Below are 26,828 nucleotides of genomic sequence, written 5' to 3' on the forward strand. Positions count from 1 at the left end.
CTTCCCTGGTGATCTGGCTAACTCCTCTCAGTCAACCTTTAGATCTCAGCTTAAATATTACTCCTCTTAGGAAGCCTCCAAGTCTGGGAATACGAATCTTTCCTGCATATATTCTGCAGAACACCCTCCATTCCTGCTTTCACTACACAACACTGTCACGGTCTGACCCAGGACTTCATGTATCTTGTTGTTAATATATCAATTAAAGATTAAAGTAACATATAATGACTGATAATAATAATATGTACCATTTTTGGCATTGCCTTCTTTAACTCTCATACCTTTTTCTAATATCATCTTACTATGTTTTATACTTCAATTCTTATCACAACTTTGTGAAGTAGGTCTTGCCCCTATTTTATAAACGAGGACATCCTATCCTCATAGCCAGCATAAATGTCTCAATAAATATTTGTAGAATGACTAACCAAGGTGTGGTGGGAAAGCACAGTGAGATTCATGTCAGTTCTTATGATAAATCATCACCTGGAGTGCTCTGGTCGGCCCATCTGGGATGACTCGGATGGATAACATTCCAGAACCAGGTCTCATTTTTTGGTTGATAAACTGTTGTTCAGGAGGAACTGGCCCCAGAAGCTCCATGGAAGTGTCAGGACCAAGAACAACTTCAGCTCCATCAAACAAACCAGAAAGCCCTCCTTTGGCCTAAAAGAATAAAGACGTGAAAGCAAAGAGAAAGGAACTGACATTGACAATGTAACATGTCATCTGAAGCAAGTTATCAAATTTAAATTCTCTTTTGAAGGGTCATGATCAATTTTTAACAAAGGATTTACTGTTTCTTCAGCTTTACTGAAGATGAAAACCAGGAGGATTACCTGGGCAAGACGGAAAGTTATGCTATAGAAATGTAGGGAATTCTGAGTAAGAATAGAGTATATTGGTTTACGAATAACTTCCAGTCATTAAAATAAGCTTTAAAAAAAGTACCAAAGCCCTGTTTTTCTGAGTATTCTCATTCAGGTTTGGTTAAAAATCTAAAACATCAGCCTTCCAATAAGGAGCAAATTCTACAGTTGAAAATCTCGGTAAACAGGCCGATGGTTGGACAGTGAGCTCAAATATTCAAACGATGGTGCCTCTTCTAAAATGAAACAGAGCAGCGAATGCCATCTGAAAGCCAGCTATTCAGACCTTTGGAGGAAAGTATCTTCTTGCTATCTGCCCCAAACAAAATGGAAATGGACGGGACCATGCCTATGGGACAGCAGATACAGGGCTAGAGAAGATAATGGCTAGTGTGTCTTGATCCCCTTTGTTAATTTTTAAATACCGAGTAATGAAAAGGAAACTCTGAGCTGGGTTTACAGAACAGATTTCAACACGGAGAAAGCTTTCTACAACTGTTTTAAGTTCGGAAAGAAAGTACATACACAACCTTCTCAGGGCAGTGGTGTCAGATGGTTAATGCCTTCGGTTACTTTATTTAGAATAATAAGAGCAAAACAAGCTTATTTCCCCAACCAAAGCACACCCTGCTCAGCTGAATACTGTTATTATGGCGTCACTCACAACCACAGAAATGATGAACTAGATTCAAGAAACAAAAAAACACCAGCAAAGGATGGGGGCGGGGGTCTGCTCCACGAGAATCCAAATTCCATGGGCTTTAGGAACAAACCGGAAGGGAAGTCCGGGGAAGTCCGGGTCAGACCCGGGCCCAACAATTACAACGCGCCCTCTCTTGCCTCCAGAAGCCTGAATTGTATTGCTAATTGAAAATCACAAATCCATTCCAGATGTGTGCTTCATAGAAGTAAGCGGCTTGGGTTTGACAGAAAAAGCTCAGGGCAAGGGAGATAAAAGAAAATAAATCTCACCAAACAGCAGGCAGAGGCTCCTTCCAATTTTGCTCATTGCCCTGGAGAACAACCTCCCACTGTGGAAGGCCAGCCTGATGTCCACCAGGGACAAACACGCTAAGGGTCCTCTAAGCTGGGGCCTGATGCCATCGTGTTTACCTTTTGGGTAGAGCCCTGGGCTGAAGCAGAAACTGCACCATGTCACACATGTCGTTCAGCGATATGCCCAAACCTCTGTGACAACTTCCCACCCACTCACTCCAAATCCAGGGTCTTATTTCTGGCCTGAAGCCAGAAGGAAGGGCAGAAAATCCAAACTCCTGGTCATTTTCTAAACATGTGAACATTGCTTATGAGGTCCCTGGTGATTTATCACGAGTTAGACTGGCGAAGGGCAGAGGAAACTGACCAGCAATCTTCATTCTGACATTCGCTACAAACGCTTATTTGGGCACCACTAAGAATGCAGAAATAAACAGAATCTAGAAAATGCAGCTAGAACACTTCACAGAAGACTGTTGTAGATACTGGATTAATTCTACAGGCCTAAAATTAATCCACGTAACTTAGCACTGGGCTTTTAGCTGGCATTTTTCTTTCTTTCTTTCTTTTGAAAATTACATAGGTAATTTTTTTAAAGCTTTTATTTATTTATTTGAGAGAGAGAGCGAGCGAGTGAGCACGAGTGGGGAGGGACAGTGGGAGAGGGAGAAGCAGACTCCCCACTGAGCAGGGAGCCCATTGTGGGGCTCCATCCCAGGACTCCGGGGTCACAACCCGAGCCAAAGGCAGATGCTTATCCGACTCAGCCACCCAGGTACCCCATACAGGTAATTTAGATCACCAAAGAAAAATAATCCATGTAAGCCAAAAAAAAGGTTCCATTACTTACAGGCAACCATTCCCAATACATTTCTCATATCCCACCTTTAAGAATATTTTCCCTGTAAATACGCACAGATGCGCAACAGAAGTTCCTTGACCTTCTGGACTATAATGAAACAATGCATATTCGCTCTGTAATGATTTCCCCCTTCCAGTGTATTTATCTTAATTGAGACTTGGCTTCAAAGAAGGTTCGAGCACTGCTTGCTGCAGCCGAGGGCATCAAGCACTACTGACCTGGACAACCAACCCGTGCAGCCCACAGGTCAGTTTTCCTTCCCGGAAACTCCACGTCTGAGTCGTGCTTCGCCTGCGATCCGGCTTGCGTAGCATCAGTGGCTCATATCTGCAACACAGCGAAATGCAGTGAGTCTTCGAGTCGAGTATGTGGGACCTAAACAGAGTATCGGTGTCGGTTTTGCTCTTCTTTCTTCCAACATCCTCCCTCCTTAAAACCCAATGGGCGGGCAGCCTGAATCCCATGGCAGCGAGGTGTCTCTTCATGAGCAAAGAGGAATAAGGCAAAATGGGAAGCATCGAACAGGGGGACACAAAGGAGTATCAGCACTTTTAAGGATTCACAACAGCTGTAATAATCCGGTCCCTGCATTCCCACAGTGAGCAGTGGTCATGCAGTTTGAGAAGGGCTGTCCACTAGATAGATCAGAAAATATTTTCGAGAGGCTTTTTTTCTATTTAATTCCCAATTACTTTTATTTTATGTTGGGTTTTCACTTGTAAGTCATGTAAAGTGAGTAAGGTATCAACTGGAAAAAAATACACTGACTGCATAAAGAAACTAAGGCATAGGCAAATCAACCAGTAACTCATTCGAACCCAAGGAGTTGATCACAAAAACACATTTGATTATTCTCTCAATAGTTTATTTCTGCTTTTGAAATATTTAACAAGAATTCTTAAAAAGAGGGGCGCCTGGGTGGCTCAGTGGGTTAAAGCCTCTGCCTTTGGCTCAGGTCATGATCTCAGGGTCCTGGGATCGAGCCCCGCATCAGGCTCTCTGCTCTGCAGGGAGCCTGCTTCCTCCTCTCTGCCTACTTGTGATCTCTGTCTGCCAAATAAATAAATAAAATTAAAAAAAAAAAAAAAAGAAGGGGTGCCTGGGTGGCTCAGTCGTTAAGTGTCTGCCTTCTGCTCAGGCCATGATCCCAGGGTCCTGGGATCGAGCCCCACATTGGACTCCCTTCTCCATGAGAAGCCTGCTTCTCCCTCTCCCACTCCCCCTGCTTGTGTTCCCTCTCTTGCTGTGTCTCTCTGTCAAATAAATAAATCTTTAACAAAAAAAAAAAAAAGAATTCTTAAAAAGATTTTTAAGAACCTGCTCATTTCTAGGGAGGAATGGAGAGTGGAGATTTGATGGAAAGAGATAATTCACTTTTTCATAACATATCCTTCTTATTGTTTGACTTTTTTTTTTAACACCTGCATGCGCATTTCAACAATAGCCTAACAAAAATAAAATAAAGACCCAAAATTTGTATTTGGGAATGTGACAGATCTCTTACTGAAGAAAAATACAAATATAAAAATACAAATTCCTACTTCATTTACAGGCTTACTTTTTGGTGCGTATCTCCACCAAAACTGAGTTTGGAAGCAATGGGGCAGCATCAAAAGTTGCCTAGAAAACTACCTGTTGTCAGTTACTGCCGCGAGACCAGCGATATCCAAGATGGCGGAGCCCTCTGGGGAGCGGGCTGCAGAGGGCTTATTGGGGTTGTGAGGCACCGAAGATCCCTCGTGGGCCAGCATGCCCGTGCCGGTCATCCTCCACAGTTGGGAGCGCTTCCCGGGCTCCTGGGGGCAGAGGGACACACGGACACAGAAAGCCGTCACAGGCAGAGCCAAGCTTCAGGTAAGGATGTCAAGAGCCTCACACGAGGGCTATGTTCTCAAGCGGAAACTACAGTCAAAGCCATTTTCCATATTACACACATGCTTAATTCTAACTTCCACTGTTGTCAATCCCGAACTGCACTTAGGATGAAACACGCTGAACTCTTGAACCAAACATTACAAATAATACATATTTTAAGGATGTATTTTTTTCATATACTTAGTATTTTCTGAGCGAACTAGTGAGTTGAGGTTCAGTCCAAACTCCATTAGCTGCACTGCCAGGATAACTGCTGTCCCAGATGGTGACCCTCGGGTGCCCTTACCTTCGAGAGGGATCCAATTATATAAAGTATATATGATAGTCTTTGTATTTGATCACTGGTAATCCTCATAACTGGCAGACAACCAGAATTTACCAGATGTCTTCTCCCTTCCTGTGTTTATCATGGAAGTACAACTACATTGATGGTTTCTAACTCATAAACTGATTGTATTCAGATATAAAGTTGACTGAATTCAAAGGTTATACTAAGTTGAATGCTGTTAATTCTAAATATAGTTTCTCTTCTGGAATGTTTTATAAACAGCTCTTGGACTTCCGGGTCAATCCACGGAAGTCTATAAAATCCATTATATTCAAGAAGTAGTAAGAATAATAATGCTTATTGAGAATTTACCATGTGCCAGTCACCGATCCATGGGATTTACATGTAGTAACTCATTTAATCCTTAAAACAATCCAATGACGTATATCCCATTATTATCTTTACTCACAGGTGAGAAAGTTACAGCTCAGTGAGATGAAGAAACTTTGGTGTGGTCACATAACCATCAGGTGGAGGGGTGAGGATTTTATCTCCACAGCCCGATTTCAAAACCAACAGGCTTAACTACTTCGCTCACAGGGCCTACCGCAACCCAGATATTCTAGGGCAGTAGCCTCTCACCTCGAGAAGGCGCTCCAGCTGGCCCTGTCAGGACCACATCCACTCTCACCGCCCGGGAGCTCCTCCACAGCAACAAACTCTTGTGGGGACCACACCCGGGGTCCTGGGGACCAGGCTGCCCCTGTCTAAAAGCTTCTGTGTGACATTCCACAGAGTCAAAACTAGTGAAGTTCTATGAACACAGAGTCAAAGGCCAAGATCTGTAGTCCAGCTGCACCAATTAGCAGCTGAATGATCTCGGACAGGTCATTAAACCTCTCAGAGCCTCTGTTGCCTGATCTGTCCAAGGGGGAAATGAAGCTATGCTGTAGGGTTCCTGCGGTAAGTGTAACGAATGGAAGGCACTTGGCCCAGGGCGGCCTCGTGAAATGTTTGCGTGCTAGGATGACTACGGTTCTCCGCCTGGCATTTTGCGTACCTCATCTTAGTTGATTCTTCTCACGAACCTGTTAGATCAGTAAGAAAGTGAGGCTCCGTGAGGAATGCGAAATACCAGATATCATATATCTTTAAGTGGCAAAACCAAAACATGAAGCCAGAAAGATATGATGCTCTTTCTCCTGTGTGCTCCTTGCCGAGAGAGGACACTGAGCCGCACACCTGCGGCCCCCACGTGCTCACTTCTCTGTTCGCAGTAAGAGAGCACCTCGATCCGCGGTGCCTAAGCCAGATGGAAAAGCAGCTCAATTATCCTACAGCTGTTCCAGATTGGGAATCAAAGCACAGATGCTGGAGGAAATCAAGTTTTCATACATGGATTCCTCTACTGTCTGCCCTTACATGAAGTCTCATCAGAATTGGAAACTACCAACATTTCCATTTTAAAATCTGAGATGTACCATTCTCCTTCCAGTTCCTTTCCCCAGTTCCCTCACAATTTAGCCCAAAAACCTTGAGATGACACTGAGGAAGACAGAAGTCCATGGGGACTGCGATGGTGGGTGGGAGTGGGCAGCCCACAGTGTGGTGTTGAAGCCCAAGGCACGTGATGATCCGTACCAAGGGACGGGAGGCTCGAAGCTTAGTGTGGGCTCTCAGAGACCAAGAGAGGTGAGAAGAGCATTCCTGCGAGGGGTGGGGGCCGAAAAGGGTGCTTGCTGTCCAGGATGTGGAGATCAGAGGCCAAGCCAGATCCCAGGGTGTGCTTACACAGGGGATGGGGCACATCTCTAGTGACAGAAGACTGGGTTACATTCAGAGGAAGTGATTAAGTAATTAGTAAATATATTTTTAGTGATGAACAAGGGACTTGCAAATATGGAAAGGGAGAAAATTAGGATGAATTTGCGATGTTGGACTGTAATCAGAAGTATCAGTGTGAACTGCTGGTTCTTAAAATACAGAGATCTAGAAATATGCAAAATATATAAATACATACAATGTGTACATATATGCATATATACTCTGTACGTACACGTACCTATATTACAGCTTGGGTGCGGGCATGTGTGTGTATGTGCACATAGGCCGTGCGCACAGAAAACCCCCAGCTCTGTCCCCTGGGAGAACCTGGAAAGGACATCGCAGTAGCGACAAGTGCACCTAGTGTACGTGTCTTAGCTTTCTAACTTCCACTCTCTGCTAGGAGGGGTCAGGGCTCCTTGAAGAAGGACAAATCCCGGCACGCAGCAGGGAAAGTGCAGCATAACCTGCTGCATAACCTAAGTACGGACGTGTTCAGGGAATGAGGGGCATATGCCAAAAGGACACCCAAGAAGAAAGAGGTCCCACTGACCGAATATGGGGACTGAGCATAAATATATTCTGACGGTAACAGGTAACCCACTGAAGAAAAGAGGAATCCATCGTGACAACATACACTACGCTATGGACCACACTGACACCCCTGCCCCAAGTTCTTATGTTAGAGACCTACTCTGAAATGTAGATGGTATTTCGAAATGGAACCCTTGGGTGATAATTGGGTTTAGATCAGGGCATATGGGTAGGACTCTCCTGATGGAATTAGCACCATTCCAAGGACTGGCACCAACGAGCTGGTCTTTCTCTCCACCTCCCCCTTAGACTCTCTGCCATTGGAGGACATAGTGAGAAGGCAGAAGTCTACAAGCCAGGAAGCGGGCCCTCAGCAGAGAACTGCATGGCCAGCACCCGGATCCTGGCCATGCCAGCCTGCAGGAACTGTGAGAAATGAATTCCCATGATTCCAGTCCTCCAGTCTACAGTATTCCATCATGCCAGTCCAAGCCAATACACATACATAATACTCAGAAAATCTGATGAGGATCAGGATGTCTACAGAGTCTCCAAGTACCTGTGCGCAAAGTATTTACTAAATGCAAGGGAAAGAGAGAAACTCTGCTTCACAATCCAGAAGGCTGGCAACCACCACCTTCATCAAGTGCTGAAGATAACATGAGCAGTGACAGGACAAATCGAAATCACAGCATCCCTTCTACAGAATTTCTGCCGATTTTTCTCTGAGTTTGAGATTCTTTCAAAATAAAAAAGTAAAAGGACAAAAACTAACCAACCAACCAAGGACCCAAGATGTCAGACTTTCTATTCTTGGTTTCCAGTTGAAGAGCAGGTAACCATTTCCTAAGGCTAATTCTTGAAACAGAGCCTAGTTTGGGATGTCAGTGTAACTCATTTATGTCTACCCTCCTACGTACGAGTTTCCATCCCCATCAAAGGAAATTAACAGCAGTAAAAATGTTATATAAATTATAATATCTTTTTCAAAACGTTTTTCCTACCTCTTTAAAAAAAGTCTGTTTTTGTCTGCTTCACAGTCACCCAGCCCTTGGAAATTACAGTTACTTCTCCTTCCTGTTCTGCTGATCAAACCTGGTGCTCGAATCCCAGCTGGCAAATCACCTTACTTCTGAGTTTGTCTCCTTTCATGCTAACATGCTCATCAGCTTGAACATTCTTGGAAAACCATCTGACAACATCATTTCCAAGGGCTCTGCCATTTTTTTCAAGTCACTTGACTTCTGTTGGACTGGCTGCTTTTCATTTTTAGATTACTGCTTTTCAAAGTTTTTCTTCTTCAGAATTCCCAAGAAAAGCCTCCAGACCTCTCAATTACTTTCAATTACTTTCAATTACTATGCCTCACGGTCTCTTTAGTCATCACCGTTCCCAAATCTTATTTCCAAAATGCATCTCACACATAGGCACAGCCTTCCACAAAGAGCACGATAACACTGTAAGCGAATCTGAATTATGTGATTCTGAACTGGTATAAGGATACAGGCTGAAGTACTGATAGGGTGACAGAGGGGTGAACCTTGCACACATCAGGCTCAGCGCAAGAGGCCGCTCAGAAAACACCGTTCTTATGGAAGTCCAGAACAGGGAAGTGTATAGAGACAGAAAGTAGGTTAGTGATTGTTCAGGGCTGGGAAGTAAGAGGAAAACGGGGCAAGAGCTCGAGGACACAGGGTCTCTTCTAGAGGTGATGAAATGTTCTGAAATTGAGTGTGATGACGCTTGCACATTTCTGCGGATATACTGCAAACCGCTGAGTCATGCACTGTGAATGGGGAGGCCTGTATGCTATACGAATTACACCTCACTAAAGCTGTTAAGAATATAAAAAGTGAATTAAAAACACATGTGTTAGGGGCACCTGAGTGGCTCAGGAGGTTAAAGCCTCTGCCTTCGGCTCAGGTCATGATCTCAGGGTCCTGGGATTGAGCCCCACGTCGGGCTCTCTGCTCAGAAGGGAGCCTGCTTCCCCCTCTCTCTCTCTGCCTGCCTCTCTGCCTACTTGTGATCTCTGTCTGTCAAATAAATAAATAAAATATTTAAAAAACAAAAACAAAACAAAAAAGCAAAAAACAAAAAACCACACATATATTAAAGTTTTATTTGGCGTACAAAATTTGAAATGATTGGAGTCTCTACCCCTCTCCCCATTTAAACATTTGAGAGGAGTTGTATAAACTCAAATCCAAATTAAGCTACACCACTGACACACGCAAAAACCACTTTTGGTTATGAAATGTGTCCTTTGTCAGCATTAGGGCAATGGGGTGGTAAAGGGACATTCATTTATCAGGGTTATTTTTGGATTGTGTGATTCACATGATGGAAAACCTTCAGGAACAAAGCCTTTAAGTAAATGTGTTTTTTAAAAAATTACAGTTGGTCAGTCTCCTCCCTCTTAAAGTCACTTCTGCACCTCAGTGTTCCCATCCGGAGGAAGCCATCCAGGCTGCCTCCACTCCCTCCCTGTGCACAAGGAGGGGCTGGACAGGATGACCAGAATCCCCTACAGGGCTAAAAAACTTCTCTTCTAAATTGTAAGTGCTAGGTTCTCTTACCTTCTTCTTTAAAATGACTCTTTGCGTCTTTGGGGAGACATCCAAGACGAGCTCCGCACATGCAGTGGTCTTGCTGGAGGCCCCGGGCCTTCCAGTCCCCTCCTGTAAACTAGAATTAAAACAATAATGCACACATACATACACGCATCTACATACGCGCACGTGTGTATTCAAAAACTCAGATGCAAATGCTTAAAAGGCTTAAAACCTCATCTATAAAGAGGAAACTTTTTTTTTTAATCACAGAAGAAAAAGTCTAACTCAAGTTGTAGAAAGATCAAGGTTGTGCTGTTTTCTTGTACAGTTCAAAGATTCATTTGTCAGAAGACATACTGACATTTCCCCCTCTCCTGATGATTTTAGTGCCTTAAAATTCAGACATAAAAGAATTACTATATATCCTTAGAGCACCCCCCCCCCAACAAATTAAGCCAGACATTCCAAGCATCCAAGAATTAGCTCTGCTCTTTGCCAGAGAGAAGATCAGCATCACTGCATCCCCAAGGCTTGGCAAGAAATCAGAAGTCCCTTTAGGATGAAAAGAAAACAAAGGGTTTATAATCACCTGCTTCCAACTCGATCGTGTTGTGTTTCTCCATGGCTTAAGAATCCTAAGCTTTATGGAATGCTGCAGGCTAGCTACACTTGAGGGTATTCTGATAAGATTTTATTTAGATTATTCTCCTGTTTCCACTAATCTTTATCATCAAAAAGGGACCGAGAAATTCGGAGTGAAAAACTAGTTTTCATGACCAAAAAAGTACAAGTGACAAAAATAAACACATAAATTAGATTTCAACAAAATTAAAACCTTCTGCTCTTCAAAGGACACCAACAAGGAAGTAAAAAGACAATTCACAGAACGGGAGAGAAGATGTCTGCAAATCATACAGCTCATACAGAATTTGTATCCATATTATATAAGGGACTCAAATTCAACAACGAGATGCAAAAAAAAAAAAAAAATTAAAAACAATTAAAGGATTTGAATGGACATTTCTCCAGAGATACGCAAAAGGTCCATAAGCACATAAAAAGCTCAACATCATGAGGTATTAAGGAAATGCAAATCAAAACCACCAGCAGAAGTCACTGCACACCCAGTAGGAAGGCTACAGTCAAAAACCTGTGAAACGGCAAGTGTTGGGGAGCTGTGGAGAAGCCGAACGCTTGCCCACTGCTAGTGGGAAGGCACAGTGATTCAGCTGCTGCGGAGAGCAGGAGAGCAGTTCCTCAAAAAGTTAAACATAGAAACACCATGGAACCCAGCAATTTAGGCCCAAGGTGGATACACCAAGGAACTGGACACAGTACTCCAGCACACATGGGCAGAGGCATGCTGACAGCAGCCCCCTCCACAGCGGCCGAAAGTGGACACCACACGGGCGTCCATCAGCAGAGGAATGGACGCCAGAGTGGGGTACGTCCATACAACGGAACGTTACTCGGCCACAACAGGAAGGGAATTCTGACACATGCTAGAGCGTGGATGAACCAGGAAAACATCATGCTAAGTGAAAGAAGCCAGATAGAAAGGGTCACATATTTATGATCCCATTTATGTGAAGTATCTGGAATAGGTCAGTTCTTAGGGACGGTAAGCAGACTGGTGGTTGCCAGGGGCTGGGGGTAAGAAGGTGGTGCTGAATAACTGCTTAATGGGTAGGCGTTTCTTCCTGGGCTGATGCAAATGTTCTGGAACAAGACCCGGCGGTGGCTGCAGAACAGCAGAAACACACTAAATGTCACTAAATGTTCCTGATCTGTTTGTTTTTAAATGGTTAATTTTATGTTGTGTGCATTTCACCTCAACTGAAACTAAAAGCCAAAACAAAACTAGTCTCTTCCTCAGCATTTGTTCTCAGCAAAAATGCAAAGAAATTGTGTCTAAAATATGCCAAAACATGGTACAATCTCTCCCCACACCAAAACTCCCAGGAACCTCTCGCTTTATCTGCTCCCTATCTGCCCAACCCATTAAACTCACAATCGCCCAAGAAGTCTTCAGTTAAAGAGCGTAATAACTACTGGAATTTCACATGAGAACATAAAGAGAAAAACATGATTAGCAACCAGATTAAGAACTGGTTTTTCAGGCACTAAAACCTTAAGCACGTCATGCTGGCGAGTGCCATAATCTTTAAAAAGAAACAAGCAGCCTGACTTAATTACAACAAGATAAACAACCCAGCACCAGTATTTCCAAAGAGATCCGTAACAAACAAGGAAAAGAATGGCGATTCTAAGCAAAGATGCCCATTCAATTCATTCATTGCTAGTGAAATCTGGGCTCTAGGTAGGCGAGAGGTGCAGCCACACCCAGAGATAATTTTGTGAGCCTCAGGTCCATACAAAAATATCATTCATAAGCAAAATTATTCAGTACATTTTGGTAAGGGATCTGACCTTAAATGTCCTGTCCAACGGGGGAGTTATATTTGTCATGCTAAAGATTTAGCTCTTTTCCGTTTTTCCCAGAGGTAAACTTTAAAACTGGCCCCATCACCGGTAGAGAAACAATCAATTGTATTTACATTTTACTGGAATGACCAGTTCTTGAAAGCCTGATGTTTTGAATCTCTATGTACCAATCTAAGAACAGAATTGGAATAAACTTGCTATTTCTCACCTGAGTTTCCTAAATACAACTAGTCAGAGGACAATGAAGGTTATAATTGTCAGGCGGCTGGAATTACTGTCAAGTTGAGCCGCTCTGGTTGGCTATCGGTGATGACCAGTATTCTCAATGGGAGAGGGGAGTCAGAGTGACAATTTGAGTAATTATGATAAAGATCAGTCAGTTTCAAATGAGAAAAGAGATAAAAATACCAAAAAGTTGAAAAAATACATTAAAAATACCACCTTAAAACAAGAGGAATTGAGGATATGAGACTAATACCTTATGGGAGGAATGTGAAATACCAGAATGGATTATTGGTGAGATCTTTAAAAAAAGAACAGTCTTGCCTCTTTGGATAAATTTAATCTAGCCAGAAGACAAGGGTTTAGCCTAAGACCTCTCAAGATAGACCCTGAGCCTAGGATTTGGTAAAGAATGGGAGGAATCTTCCTTCATCCTCTGGGCCTTTTGAGAACTGCTTAAAATCTAAAACCAGTTAATAATTAGAGCCTTCTGCTTTATGAGAACAGTAGTTTAACCCAGAATTACCCCGAGAATGTATACGTAGCAGCGATGTAAATGAAGTTTTCGTAATAGAGCTGTCGGTTGTCCTGAAAATCATTCATGCTGCAGCTGAGCTCAGAGGAGCCCGCCCCCTTCACAGTGAGCGTGATGAAAGGAGGCAGGGTGGGTTCATCCCAGGCATAATCCAATGACGTCATGGGCTTCACTTCGGTTCGGAGTCTGGGTTCAGCTACACCGTGCTGAGTAAAGACCACTGGAACCTACCATAATGGCAAAGAGGATAAAGAGGGCTTTCATTCAGAGTGTTGTCACTGGAAAGTGAGTCAGGGCTCCCCAGGCTCAGCCTCCAGATCCTGCCCGAGCGAATCCCACACGGATCAAAACCACAGTCATAAGCATAGTCCTCTAGCCTCTTCAGTTGCCTTTCTAATCATCTTCCCAACCGTACCAAGCCCCCAACAGCTAAAGGACACAGGCCATCTCCTCTACTCTCACCGCTACCCCCCCCAACCCTCGCCCCCATGATCCACTCTGAACACAGAAAGGAATACAAATCTGGCATTCAGCTTTGGGAAGTCACATATCATAAGACGTTGTTACTCAAAGGCATAACTTAAAAGAGCCTCTTCTGGGTGGGTTAAGCCTCTGCCTTCAGCTCAGGTCGTGATCCCAGGGTCCTGGGATCGAGCCCCGCGTCAGGCTCTCTGCTCAGCAGGGAGCCTGCTTCCCTCTCTCTCTGCCTGCCTCTCTGCCTACTTGTGATCTCTCTCTCTGTCAAATAAATAAATAAAAATCTTTAAAAAAATTAAAAAAAAAAAAAAAAAGAGCCTCTTCTGATTTCCATTTTGTCTTTCCTTGTAAGATTTATAAAAAATGTTCACTGGAATGACGCAACAGTAGAAGTGCCCGTTCCCATTGTCAGCGGACAGGCTGATTCTGATTCCTCTCTCTGTACAGAATGTCCCCCAGACTATCCAGTCAGGATGACTGTGGGGGGCTGAGAAGTCACTTCCGGACAAGGCTGCCCAGCAATCAAACTAACGAGCAGAAAACACCCGAGGATAAGGATGTCTAGGGTTGTCCGGCTGCAGAGATCCCCATATAGTTTCTTTCCAACCCAAGTCTAGAATGTATTTCCTCCTTATCTTAAAGGCAATACGTACACCACCTTCCTGCACATGCAACAGCCAAACTTGCTCACGACCCCACTCGATACCTTAGAAAAGTTGTCAATTCGGAAAGGCGGGGGTAACTGGTCCGTGTCACTAAACGAGATCCTGTAGGTAGCTCCTCGGAGAGTAATTTCCACACGCAGGAAGAAGCACTTCCCCAGGGTATCTCTGCACATAAAGGAAGCAAAGAGGCTGCACACCATGGAGGAAACAAGTTACAGTTCACTCAGACTTCTCGCTGTCGGGGTGTCACCTGGACCTCAATGGCCACCATTGCATGCTCTTTGATCATATTCGGAAAGTAGAAATTGACCATGTAATCACACTGAATGAAAAAGAATTCATCCAAGGAACTTCTGAGCAGCATTTGTCAGCATACAGTAAGACCGATGGTTTATGTGGTAGGTTTGTCTTGGGTAATGGTGCCAGTATAGCAAATGAGTAAAATAGCGTTGATGTTGCTTTGACACATACACACACACACACACACACACACACACACACACGAGTAATTTCACATGGTTCAGACTAATGTATGGATGTTATTAATAACCAGGGTTTTTAACTATATGATGACGGAAGGTGAGGAAGAATCCACCATTAGCTACCAGTATGTAAATTATGAATTTTTTATATATGTGTGTCTTTATGTACATGTGTATGTGTATTTTTTTAAAGATTTTATTTATTTATTTGACAGAGAGAGAGATCACAAGTAGGCAGAGAGGCAGGCAGAAAGGGGGAAGCAGACTCCCTGCTGAGCGAGAGCCCAATGCGGGGCTTGATCCCAGGACCCCAAAATCATGACCCAAGCCAAAGGCAGAGGCTTAACCCACTGAGCCACCCAGGTGCCCCTGTGTATGTGTATTTAAGTACAGATAGATCACTGGAGAGAATAGGGGAGCTCTTCCTTACAAAGGAATATCACTTAACAAATGTAGAAGAAATGAAAGAATTAGAAAAATCACCACTTTGCAACCACCATGGTAATCACGATTCAGGCAAGAGCCATCAAACCACCATGTGAGAAGTTCCTGCAGAGCAGAATATACACACAGTCTCAAACTATCCCCCCGGTGGTCTGCTACCGTTTACAAAGAACCAAAGGTAATTGCATAGAGAGGCCTGGTGGACACCACCCTGATCAAGTGAAGACTGAATTTAGCAACATCAATAATGGGACCAACGGATGTCACGGGCTTCCTGTGTGACCCACAGAGAAACACACAGAACCACACAGGTAGTACTCTTAACAAAAATGTCTGACCTAAGTCTATGTATAGGAAACTCTCAGAAAAAAGAAAATAGAACATTCTACAAGAAAGTGGCTTGGAATGTCCACAATAGCAAAACTATGGAAAGAGCCTACATGTCCATCAACAGATGAATGGATAAAGAAGATGTGGTATATATATACAATGGAATACTATGCAGCCATCAAAAGAAACGAAATCTTATCATTTGCAACGACGTGGAGGGAACTAGAGGGTATTATGCTGAGCAAAATAAGTCAATCAGAGAAAGAATTATCATATGATCTCCCTGATATGAGGAAGGTGAGATGCAACGTAGGAGGTTTGGGAGGTAGGAAAAGAATAAATTAAACAAGATGGGATTGGGAGGGAGACAAACCGTAAGAGACTCTTTTTTTTTAAAGATTTTATTTATTTGACAGAGATCACAAGTAGGCAGAGAGGCAGGCAGAGAGAGAGAGAGGAAGGGAAGCAGGCTCCCTGCTGAGCAGAGAGCCCGATGCGGGGCTCGATCCCAGAACCCTGAGATCATGACCTGAGCCGAAGGCAGAGGCTTTAACCCACTGAGCCACCCAGGCGCCCCTGTAAGAGACTCTTAATGTCACAAAACAAACTGAGGGTGGCTGGGGGGGAGGGGGGAGGGAGAGGGGGGTGGGGTTATGGACATTGGGGAGGGTATGTGCTATGATGAGTGCTGTCAAGTGTGTAAACCTGGCGCTTCACAGACCTGTTCCCCTGGGGCAAATAATACATTATGTGTTAATAAAAAGAAATAAAAAAAAAAAGAAACTGGCTTGGAGTCTTTAAAAATTTCAATGTCAAAAAAGGCAAAGAAGGAAAAGCAGAACTACTCTAGATTAAAGTGGATGGCTCTATCTGCCGAACAAAATGCATGATCCGTGACCAGATCCTCAATCAGAAGGAGGGGTGCTGCTTTATTATAAAGGACATTTCTTTCTTTTTTCTTTTTCTTTTTTTTTAAGATTTATTCATTTATTTCAGAGAGAGAGAGAGAGAGAGAGAAAAGCATGAGCAGGAGGGGCAGAGGGACAGGGACAGAGAATCCCAAGTAGACTCTGCGCTGTGCATGGAGTCAGACCCAGGAGTCGATCTCATGACCCTGAGATCACAACTGGAGCCAAAACCAAGAGTCAGATGCTCAAATGACTGTGCCACCTGATGCCCCTATGAAGGATGTTTCAAAAGACTTTATCAGGGGGTGCCAGGGTGGCCAGTCAGTAGAGCGTGCGATTCTTGATCTCTTGGCTGTGAATTTGAGCCCTACGTTGGGTGTAGAGATGACTTTAAAAAAAAATCAGAAAACAAACCAATATTCAATTTTTTCAGCGTGTAATGATAGTACATTTACTCAGAAAAATGTGCTCGTCTTTAGGTAGATAAATGAAGTGCTTCTGGCTAAACTAACAGGATGAGTTCAATATACTTTCAAATGGCTCGAAAAAAGTACGCACGCATGCATGCATGCAAGACACAGCAAGGACACAGCAAAATGCTAACATGTAGCTGTATCCAGTGAAAGATAAAGGGGTTTCCTTATACCACTCGTGAGCTTTCTGTAGGTTTAAGCATTTCAAAATGAAAACGTGGGGAAGGGCAAAGAAAGAGGCTTTGGGTCTGGGCTCAGTAGCTCTGTGCACTAAAACCATTCCAAAGGGTTAACAGAGGTATACCATCTTCATCCCCCACCACCACACATTTCCCTTCCTTCCTCCCTTTCTTCCTTGATCTGGTCATGAACAACTTTTGCTTAATTCTGAATTGGCTTCCTCTTCTCACACAACGTATCCAAGCGACCTCCACCCAAGCAGTACATAAACCACGGGTGGTTTTAGCTGCAGAACTAATGCCTCACGTCCCCAACGCATGCAGTCTGGTGGGGACACAGGATACTGGCAGACAAGAGCTCTGGTTGAAGCAGGGATGAACGCGCTGGAGCCCTGCCCACTTGGCTCCTTCAGCCCCTGAAGTCACCTCCTTAAACCCCCAATGACTCCTAGGAACACAGCTTGAAAACCCCTTCACCAGATGCAATGCGCTCTCACCAGAGCCAGGGCAAAAGGAATACACCGCTGACCACAAAGGAGGAAAAACAATCCTCAGACAACGCATGCTTGAAAAAAGTCAAATACAGATACTACTTTGCATTATCTCGTCTTAAATCAGCCATTTTCCTGTTCCTTTACAAGAGTGTTCTCAATGGAGAACTAACCATAAAGTGTAAAAGCTTAAATTTTGCTTCTACATGCTTTGAAATAGCAATGATTTCAGTGTCTTTAGCTGCCAAAGGATTTGATGAAAGAAATTAAACAGGACACAGATAAATAGAATGGCATCCCACGTGCACAGATCCAACCAAAGACTTAATGTTTGTGCAGATGGCAATGCTGCCATTAAATGTGGATCTACACATGTAATACCGTCCCTACCCAAACCCCAAGTGGTTTTTTTCTGGAAAGAGAAAAATTTACCCTGAAATTCTGATAGAATCAAAGAATTCCAAACAGCTAAAATAATTTTTTTAAAAATTTTGTTTTAAAATAATCTCTATACCCAATACGGGGCTTGAACTTACAACCCCGAGATCAAGAGTCAAGTGCTCTACTGACTGAGGCAGCCAGAAGCCCCCAAAATAATCCTAAAAAAAACCCAAAGTTGGAGGTTTCACACTTCCTGATTTCAGAACTTATTACAAAGTTACATTATTCAAAACAGTGTGATACTACATAAAGAGAAACACACAGAAAATGGAACAGAGAACCCAGAAGTAAACTCTCACATTTAGAGTCAAGTAATTTTCTTTTAAAGATTTTATTTATTTATTTGACAGAGAGAGATCACAAATAGGCAGAGAGGCAGGCAGAGAGAGGGGGAGAGGGAAGCAGGCTCCCCGCTGAGCAGAGAGCCCAATGCGGGACTCGAACCCAGGACCCTGAGATCATGACCCGAGCCGAAGGCAGTGGCTTAACCCACTGAGCCACCCAGGCGCCCCTAGAGTCAAATAATTTTTGACAAGGGTGCCAAGACCATCCCATAGGGAAAGGAGAGTCATTTCAATAAATGGTGTTAGGAAAAACTAGATATCCACAAACGAAAGAATGGAGTTGGACCCTTACCTTGTACCATATCCATACATTACTCAAAATGGATCAAAGACGTCAGGGTCAGAGCCAAAAGCATGAAACTCTCAGAAGAAAACAGAGGAAAACAGAGGGGGAAGCTCCACAAAGTGGATTTGGCAGTGATTTCCAGGTATGACATCGAAAGCACAGGGAACAAAAGTTAAAGGAGGGAAGTTGGAGTACATCAAAATTAAAAACTTCTATACGTCATGGAACAGTCACAGAACAAATAGGCATTGCACAGAATGGGAGAGAAATACACCCAAATCATGTCTCTCCAAGGGGGTTACTACCCAGAATACATAAAAGACCCCTGTAACTCAGTAACAGAAAAACAAACAGTTCAAAATTGGGCAAGCGATGAACAGACATCTCTCCAAAGAAGACATCCAGATGGCCAACAAGCACATAAAAAGAAGCTCAACATCACCCACCACGAGAGGAACGTGAATGAAAACCAGAGAGAGCTATCTCACACCCACTACGGCGGCTACTATCAAAAAAGCTGAAAGTAACAAGTGTCAGTGAAGGTGTAGAGAAATTAAGAATCCTTGTGCACTGTTGGTAGAAACGTAAAGAGGGGCAGCTACCACGGAAAATACTATGGGGTTCCTCAAAGAATTAAAAATTAGGGGGCGCTGGGATGGCTCAGTGGGTTAAGCACCTGACTCTTGGTTTCTGCTCAGGTTACGATCTCCAGGTTGTGAGATGGAGCCCCGAGTCGGGCTCTGAGCTCGGCACAAGGTCAGCTTGGGATTCGTTCCCTCTTCCTTTATCCCCACGCCGCCCATGCACTCTCTCTTCAATCAATCAATCAATCAATCAGTCTTAAAAAAAAAAAAAAATCTGAATCACCAGGGACACCTGGGTGACTCAGTCAGTTAAGTGTCCCACTCTTGGTTTCGGCTCAGGTCGTGATCTCAGGGTCGTGACATGGAGCTCTGAGTTGGGCTCCAGGCTCAGTGTGAAGTCTGCTTGAGCTTCCCTCTCTTTCCTTCTGCCCTTCGCCCCACTCGCACGTGTGCTCTTTCTCTCTCGAAATAAACAAATCAATCAATCAATCTTTAAAAAAAGTTCGACTGGCCATATGGTCCAGCAATTCCATGTCTGAGTATAGACCCGAAAGAACTGAAAGCAGGGGCTCAAAGAGATCACAGCGCAGTTGCGTTCACAGCAGCACGCTTCATAACACCCAAAGGCAGAAGTGCCCCGAGTGTCCATCAACAGGCAGCCGGATAAGAAGTCAAAGGTGGTCTGTACATACGATGGAGTAGTATTCAGTCTTAAAAAGGAAGGACATTTGGACACCGGCTCCAACACAGACGAACCTTAAGGACATTATGCTAAGTGAAATGAGCCAGTCACAGAAAGACAAATACTGTACAATTCCACTCAATTTGAGGCACCTGAGTAGCCAAATTCATACAAAAAGTAGCTAAGTGGCTGCCAGGGGTTGAAGAAGGGGCATGTATAGTTGTGTTAATGGGCATAGAGCTTCATTTTGCAAGAGCTGGGGACACCGACTGCCCTATAGTGAAATTAAAAATGGTGAACTTAAAAATGGTTAAGATGGTAAATTTCATGTTATGTACCCAAGCCCACAAAATAATCTGTGACTTTGTGTTATCTTTTTCATATGGTATGTGTATTTTATCACAATTTCAAAAAATTTAATACTTTTTTTTAAAGCATTTGATAAAAGCAGAAAGAAAAAAGTCATCGTGTGGTGGTTGATGCTGAGTCTGTTTAATTTTTCTTAATAAGGACCTGAGGGTCACTGGGTTAGGCAAAGAAGGCCAGATGATTTACTAAAACAACCAAGAGAGAGAAGAGCATACACAGTTGGAAAAATAGACAACACTGTCTACAAACAATGTTAGCATCTAAATACAGACAGAATTTTCAGAGTCACAGGCAACCACGAGCTCAGTGCAATGCCGTGGATTTATAAGCCTCAGCCCACAGCAACTGTACCATGGTCAAAACTGTCAACATGTCCTTTGATTCTTTCCACCAAAACATTCGGTCATACTTACCTGCTCACAGTTTTAAGAACTTTGTCTGAGCTAGAAACGTATGTGCCCATTTCATGAAGGGTAAAATTATTATTTACTATGTAATAGCTTTGGAGATGTTTCCAATGTATATGGGATTTACAGTCACCATTTACATTACTGTACCTCAAATATGGCAACTTTTTGTCTAAATACAGTCTCTGAATTTACCTCATGTTGATATGGAAGGAATTATTCTTGTTGACTTCAAAGCCTCCGGACCAAATACAATTGGGAACATCCATCAGTCTGACACATAAGAGCTGGTCATAGTCATTCCGAGGCCAGTGGAACACCACGCTGGAACCAGGAAGGGTGGAAATGTAGCCTTCAGGATTGGCTGTTCCCTGAAATACACAGGATCCCTGGCTTTAGTCAACAAATCGAGTTACGACAGCAAATGTCCCCAAGTAACCACCTACTGTGAGCCTTGCCCTGTACCATGAGCTAGTTAGGGTTCCAAAGGCACAAAATGGTCATTCACATCACAAAACTCGCAGTGCTGAGGAGAGATAAGCCATGGCATTAAAACTCTCCGTGCTATTAAATAAACACTAGTCATTCTTCAAAAGGGAACGACTTACCTGTCCCCGGGCAAATTCCCTCTGTGCAAATGCAAGCTTGTGAGATGATTTATTATCTAACAGGTAACGAGGGGCAAAGATGACCATACAGGTGTCGATATATCGACCTCGGCCTTTCTTGACATCAATACCTGCAAATAATAAGAACCACTTCCGTGAGTTAATCAGAAGAAAGAAAATCTGTGGTCTGACAGATATCAACAAGCTTCCCAAGTACATAGTTTCCCTGAGAAAGCAATCACATCACCCAGAGACGCTGTCAAGCCTCCCAACAACAGAACGAACACAACTGCACTCCAAGTGTTGTTCTGCCCACTTCGGCCTTCCGTGGTGATACCGAAACCCTCGTAACTCCTAGCTTCTCCCTAAAGGGTGCCCAACCACGACAGCAGCTGAGACACACAGATGTTCAGCCACAGGTACCGGTGACTGCCGTTTATGAAGTGGGCCACTAAGACAGTTTATATATTACCTTTCTGCTCATCTCTGGGACACAAAATTCCCTCCTTGGGAACTTGTCCCCTTCACATGATATGGCACTTCAGATTACTTAACAGGATCCTGCACAGCCCTGCACGCAGCAGACGCTCCTCTAGGACTTTCTTCTAGCCCACTGCCCGAGAACCCAGCTGAACCATGAAGCTAAGTAACACAGGAAGTATTCATTCACAAGACAGGTGTTGCTGGCACCTACCATGTCCTGGGAAAACAGACTAGCAAACGAAACACATACCAAGGAAAGAAAGTCATAATGGTTCAGCTGGGCGTCTCCAAACACTGGACCCCAAAGAAAGAAGGGAAAATAGTACTGAGTCATCTTAAAAACTCGGATGGCAATTTTAAAAACTACAAAACCCAGTGGGATACATTATTCATTCATTCAGATAATAACAGCAACTATATTCGAGGCACTAGGCTGCGCTCTAATTATACGATGATAAAAATATTGATAGTTAGGGCGCCTGGGTGGCTCAGTGGGTTAAGCCTCTGCCTTCAGCTCAGGTCACGATCCCAGGGTCCTGAAATCGAGCCCCGCATCTGGCTCTCTGCTTAGCAGGGAGCCTGCTTCCTCCTCTCTCTCTGCCTACTTCTCTGTGATCTCCACCTATCAAATAAATAAATAAAATCTTTAAAGAAAAAAAAAGAAAAAATATTGATAGTTAGAAATAATAAAAATAATATTTATTGAATTCTTAATGCAGGCTGCGCCTCTCCCAAAGGCTCTCTTAACAACTTTATGAGATAGTATTTTCGGTCTTTCCTTTTTACAGACGAGGCAACTTGGGCACTGGGTCACAGAGCCCATCAGTGACACACCTGGGGTTCAACCCTAGGCACACCGCCTCAGGAGCCCTTGCTCATATCATGATGGGACATTTATTAGGACCCTATGCAGCAGTCAACAAGTGTCAAGAGAACTATAAAGAAAGAAGAGAACTTAGGACATGATAACTGGGTGTCCTGAGTGTCCCAACAGAGCCCCAGCTATAAACAGTCCAGTCTGTTAACTCCATAATTCACCTGTACTGGCTTGAAAAAGCTGGTGTTCCTTTAAATCCACGTCTTCAAAATACCTGAAAGACTGAGCAAATCACAAAAACAGACGAAGTCTGAAATTCTGTACCTAAGAAATGCTACATAATACTTGAATAGGGAGATGTGCCCTATTTTTTTTTTTTCTAGAAAGCACTGTCAGAAATTGACATTCACAGCTAGCTTATCCTAACCAACACAAGGTCTGCCTAAAAAAAGATATATTTAACTTGATATTACAAGAAGAGTCTACAGTATCAAGGCCCAATTTAAGGGGCTCCTGGGTGGCTCAGTGGTTAAGCCTCTGCCTTAGGCTCAGGTCATGATCCCAGGGTCCTGGGATCAAGCCCCTCATCGGGCTCCCTGCTCAGTGGGGAGCCTGCTTCTCCCTCTCCCACTCCCCCTGCTTGTATTCCCTCTCTTGCTGTCTCTCTCTCTGTCAAATAAATAAATAAAGTTAAAAAAAAAAAAGACCCAATTTTTTAAAAAGCAGGCTATTTTATGTCCTTTTTCATCTTCGATTGCCTTGGGCAAACTCCCAATAAATGAATATCTGTTAAGACTAAAATGTACAAAAATCCTTCTTTTTGGAGGTACATGTAAGGCTAATTGGCAAGGTCCTCCCTGGCTTTTCATCTTGGGACTTCACTTTTAAACTCTCCTGATAGGGAGCTGGTTATCTAATTCTTCAAAAATATTCAAGGGAGAGATTCCACAAATTCCCTTGATAATACATGCCAAGATCTCACGATCCTTAGGAATTATAAAGTCCTATCTTAGCCCACTCCCTCTGTCCCTTTCTTTGGTGTAACAACAAAACTCCTTTCACAGTACTGTTCCTAAAAACATGACTTTTAATGAATGTTCCTCACATAAAAGTCTGTAAGCGTCCTCACACCGCACTTCTGACCGGAGACCCGTCTGCCTCTCCGCAGGAGCTCTGTGCTTCCTGAGTGCTAGCTGCTCAGAAGCCACAAGCTCCACTGCTCCCCAAGTCTGTCCCAACTGCGGCTTCTAGCCAACGTGCGGTGTCTTTCTTTGGGAACCGTCTCAAGGGACAAGACCCCCCAGCAGATAGCCAAACGCAGCATGAAACACAGCCTTCGCCTACTCAAGAGGTGGAACAAACAGATGCAAAGACCAAGTACAGAAAATGACCCACGGCAAACAAACTAATAATAATAATAATAACAACAATAATATAAAAGAAAGAAAGAAAGAAAACGATCCCTGGCGGGAGGATCACAGAAAGTTTATTTCTTCTACTAAAAATCTTAACGTCAACCTTAAAGGAGACAGCTCCCAGGAGAACGCATATGAATTCATGTTCCAAAAACAGGAAAAGGAAGCTGGGCTTAGAAGGGACTCTTGCTAATAAGTCCTCAAATACTTAAACATACCTCTGACCTTCCACGGGACTCAGGGTAAACAGCTACATGAAACTACCTCGGATTTTCCTTCTACAACAGGACTCTTTGCAGCTGCACTGTCCGATTACAGTTGCCATTAATCCTGAACGGCTATTTAAATTCATTAAAATCAAGTGCAACGAGAGACTCAACTCCCAGGCCACACCTGCCCCATCTCTGTGTGCTCGGCGGCCATGTGTGGCTAGTGCCATCATCGTGGAGAGTTCAACGGACAGCGCAGTTCTAGAGGGTTTTCCAGCATTCAACGCTCCACAGTGCTTTGAGATCTTTGGAAATTATACACTAAAGGAAGGGTGCGCTGCTAACATTTTAACCTGAGACATATTTAAGTCAAACTTATCCGGACCCTTCAGAAAGTCCTCTCACTACTGCAGACAGCTACGAGGAATGTAGGTACAGTCCTCTCCCCTTCCTCCAATACCCTCCACCTCAAGAAGTTAAACTAGCTTTGGGGCTTCTAATTACTATAACTGCTCTGTACATTTTATGATATTTTTGCTTCAAATGTGTATGCCCCAGTCATAATCCTACTTCTGACCCAGACTTGCCCTTTGCATCTGGGCAAGTCACTGAACCTCTCTGCTTCAGTTTCAAGGAGAACAATGCTTCTTACCCTCTTAGGGTTTGCAAGTTTTAATGAATGCGTGGGAAATCTTGGAGGATGAAAAGCGTTCTAAGTGTTCCTATTATACCCATGAAAACCAGGGATTCAAGCCAAACCGATACTTTCCTGACACAGGTGAGTCTGAAATTAAACAGAGCCCCAGACCTCAAAAGAGCAGTGTTTTGGTGGCTCCTTGGATGCCTAGGAGAACAGATCTGTGTTGATATCAATCTAGCATTCGGAGAACAGATACCTGACCCAATGCCAAATGAGAAAATCAGCACTTGCAGCCTGGCCAAAACGTATGGTCGGCTTACTCCTCCAAGCCTGAGGTCATCGGCCAATGGTTCTGATTTTCCCGCTGCTCCAAATGTAACCCACCAATGTTATAGATCAGCCCTGGGCGGTTTCCTTGCTGGATGACTTTCAAAGCTCGGACACCACTACCACCATCCAGTGAGAAGCCCTGACACCAGCCCGGCATGCCTTCAGGGTGAATCCCCCTTCCGATTCTCATCGTGCAGCTGTGGGGCAGAAAAGCAGAGATATATGTATTCAGCCGTGAGAAAGTCTTAATCAGGAACCACTGCTGTATCTGCCACCCCAAACCAGAACCCTAACATGGACTCTTGCTCACTCTCGTGTGACTCCCCAGCACAGCAGGGCAATCAGCCAGGGGCCAGAACTCTGATCTTAGAGGCACACACGGTACTGCAATGTGTGAAATGTACTGACATCTATACCAGGACACGTTCGGAGAAAACAGGATTCAATCAGCTTAAACCATAAGGAAAGGACTACAATACCTATTCCTCCGAGAAACAAGGAGTCGAGGCAAACTGATACTTTCCTATCTCAGGTGTTTCAGGGGTTCGTGAAACACCTTGACCGTAAGACCAAAGGATGTACACGACTGTGCACACCAGAAACGTATGTGCAAGAGATGCAGCTCATGGTGTTTTCTTTCCCAGGCCTGGTACTGTTACAACAGCAAAGCGCCATCTGGTTGGCCAGTGTCTTGTCCCGGGTCCTGGAGACAGACTTCCTGAACGTGTGCTCTGGCTGTACCACTAACAAGCCACGTAGCCTCAGTTTCCTCATCTTACTATAAAACAGTACTTCCCGCCCTGCCTAATCCACTGGGACGTGATGCGCGAGGCAGAGATGCTTCATGAACCGTGGGTTCCCTGGGTAAGTCAAACTGCGTCACAAGTGTCAAGTCCTTGATCTAGAACTGTCAGAATCCTCTCGGTAAAGGCCTGAGACTGTGGGGGCGCCTGGGTTGCTCAGTGGGTTGGGCCTCTGCCTTCGACTCAGGTCATGATCTCAGGGTCTTGGGATCGAGCCCCGCATAGGGCTCTCTGCTCTGTGGGGAGCCTACTTCTCCATCTCTCTCTGCCTGCCTCTCTGCCTACTCGTGATCTCTCTCTGTCAAATAAATAAATAAAATCTTTAAAAAAAAAAAAAAAAAAAGGCCTGAGACTGTGTCAAGGGGCTGTCTGTATGGCCCTCCATGTCCCGTCAGTCCCCAGTCGGTCCAAGACTGCCGCATCTGTGGCGCTCCTGAAGCCGTCCTCCCACCGCGGCCCCCCTGCACTTCCCCGAAGCAGGGGAGGGCACTGCTCTCACCTCCCTCTGAGGAAGGCTCTAAACGAGAAGACTCCTATAAAAAGCAGAACGTCACAACCAAGAACAAAAGGGAATTCGTGCTCCTACCACACGCCCATCATCTAAACCTCGCAGCCGCAGCTGGCTCCTGCCTTTAAACACGCAGTGAGGGCTCCGAGCTCTTGAAATGGCACGGTTTATTTCAAAAAACGCCCTGGGCTGGGTTAAGGGGGCGGACATTTTACCAAAGGGCCAGGGTACCTCCCCTCTGATGCCAGCTCCACTACCCGTGCTGACGGCTCTGTGCAGGAGAAACCCGCGGAGAGCAGGGAAGGGAACACGTGGGTTCTCCCCACTGGCCGAGTTATGAATAGAACTACTTCAGTACATGTAAAATAAAACTAGCTTTCATTATAAGCCCACCAAATGGTTTATTTTCAATATCAAATGACATAGAAATTAGATCCGAAAAAATCCCATTAGGTCATGGTCCTCCTC

The 26,828-nt window shown here is 44.1% G+C and overlaps 1 protein-coding gene across 1 annotated transcript in view; it reads right to left on the reverse strand.

The window, feature by feature from the left end:
• Positions 1-26,828, reverse strand: part of VPS13D (vacuolar protein sorting 13 homolog D) — a 254,821-nt gene that overhangs the window by 115,037 nt on the left and 112,956 nt on the right. Inside the window, exons 50-58 of the mRNA XM_080800390.1 lie at positions 25,104-25,246; positions 21,156-21,286; positions 20,743-20,918; positions 14,169-14,292; positions 12,977-13,212; positions 9,808-9,916; positions 4,360-4,523; positions 2,946-3,054; positions 487-666 (exon numbers count right to left, since the gene is read on the reverse strand). Coding sequence (XP_080656516.1) covers positions 487-666; positions 2,946-3,054; positions 4,360-4,523; positions 9,808-9,916; positions 12,977-13,212; positions 14,169-14,292; positions 20,743-20,918; positions 21,156-21,286; positions 25,104-25,246 — 1,372 coding nt within the window. The remainder of the gene's footprint in view (positions 1-486; positions 667-2,945; positions 3,055-4,359; positions 4,524-9,807; positions 9,917-12,976; positions 13,213-14,168; positions 14,293-20,742; positions 20,919-21,155; positions 21,287-25,103; positions 25,247-26,828) is intronic.

Source organism: Martes martes (assembly GCF_963455335.1).
Source record: "Martes martes genome assembly, chromosome: 4".
NCBI classification, from domain to species: Eukaryota; Metazoa; Chordata; class Mammalia; order Carnivora; family Mustelidae; genus Martes; species Martes martes.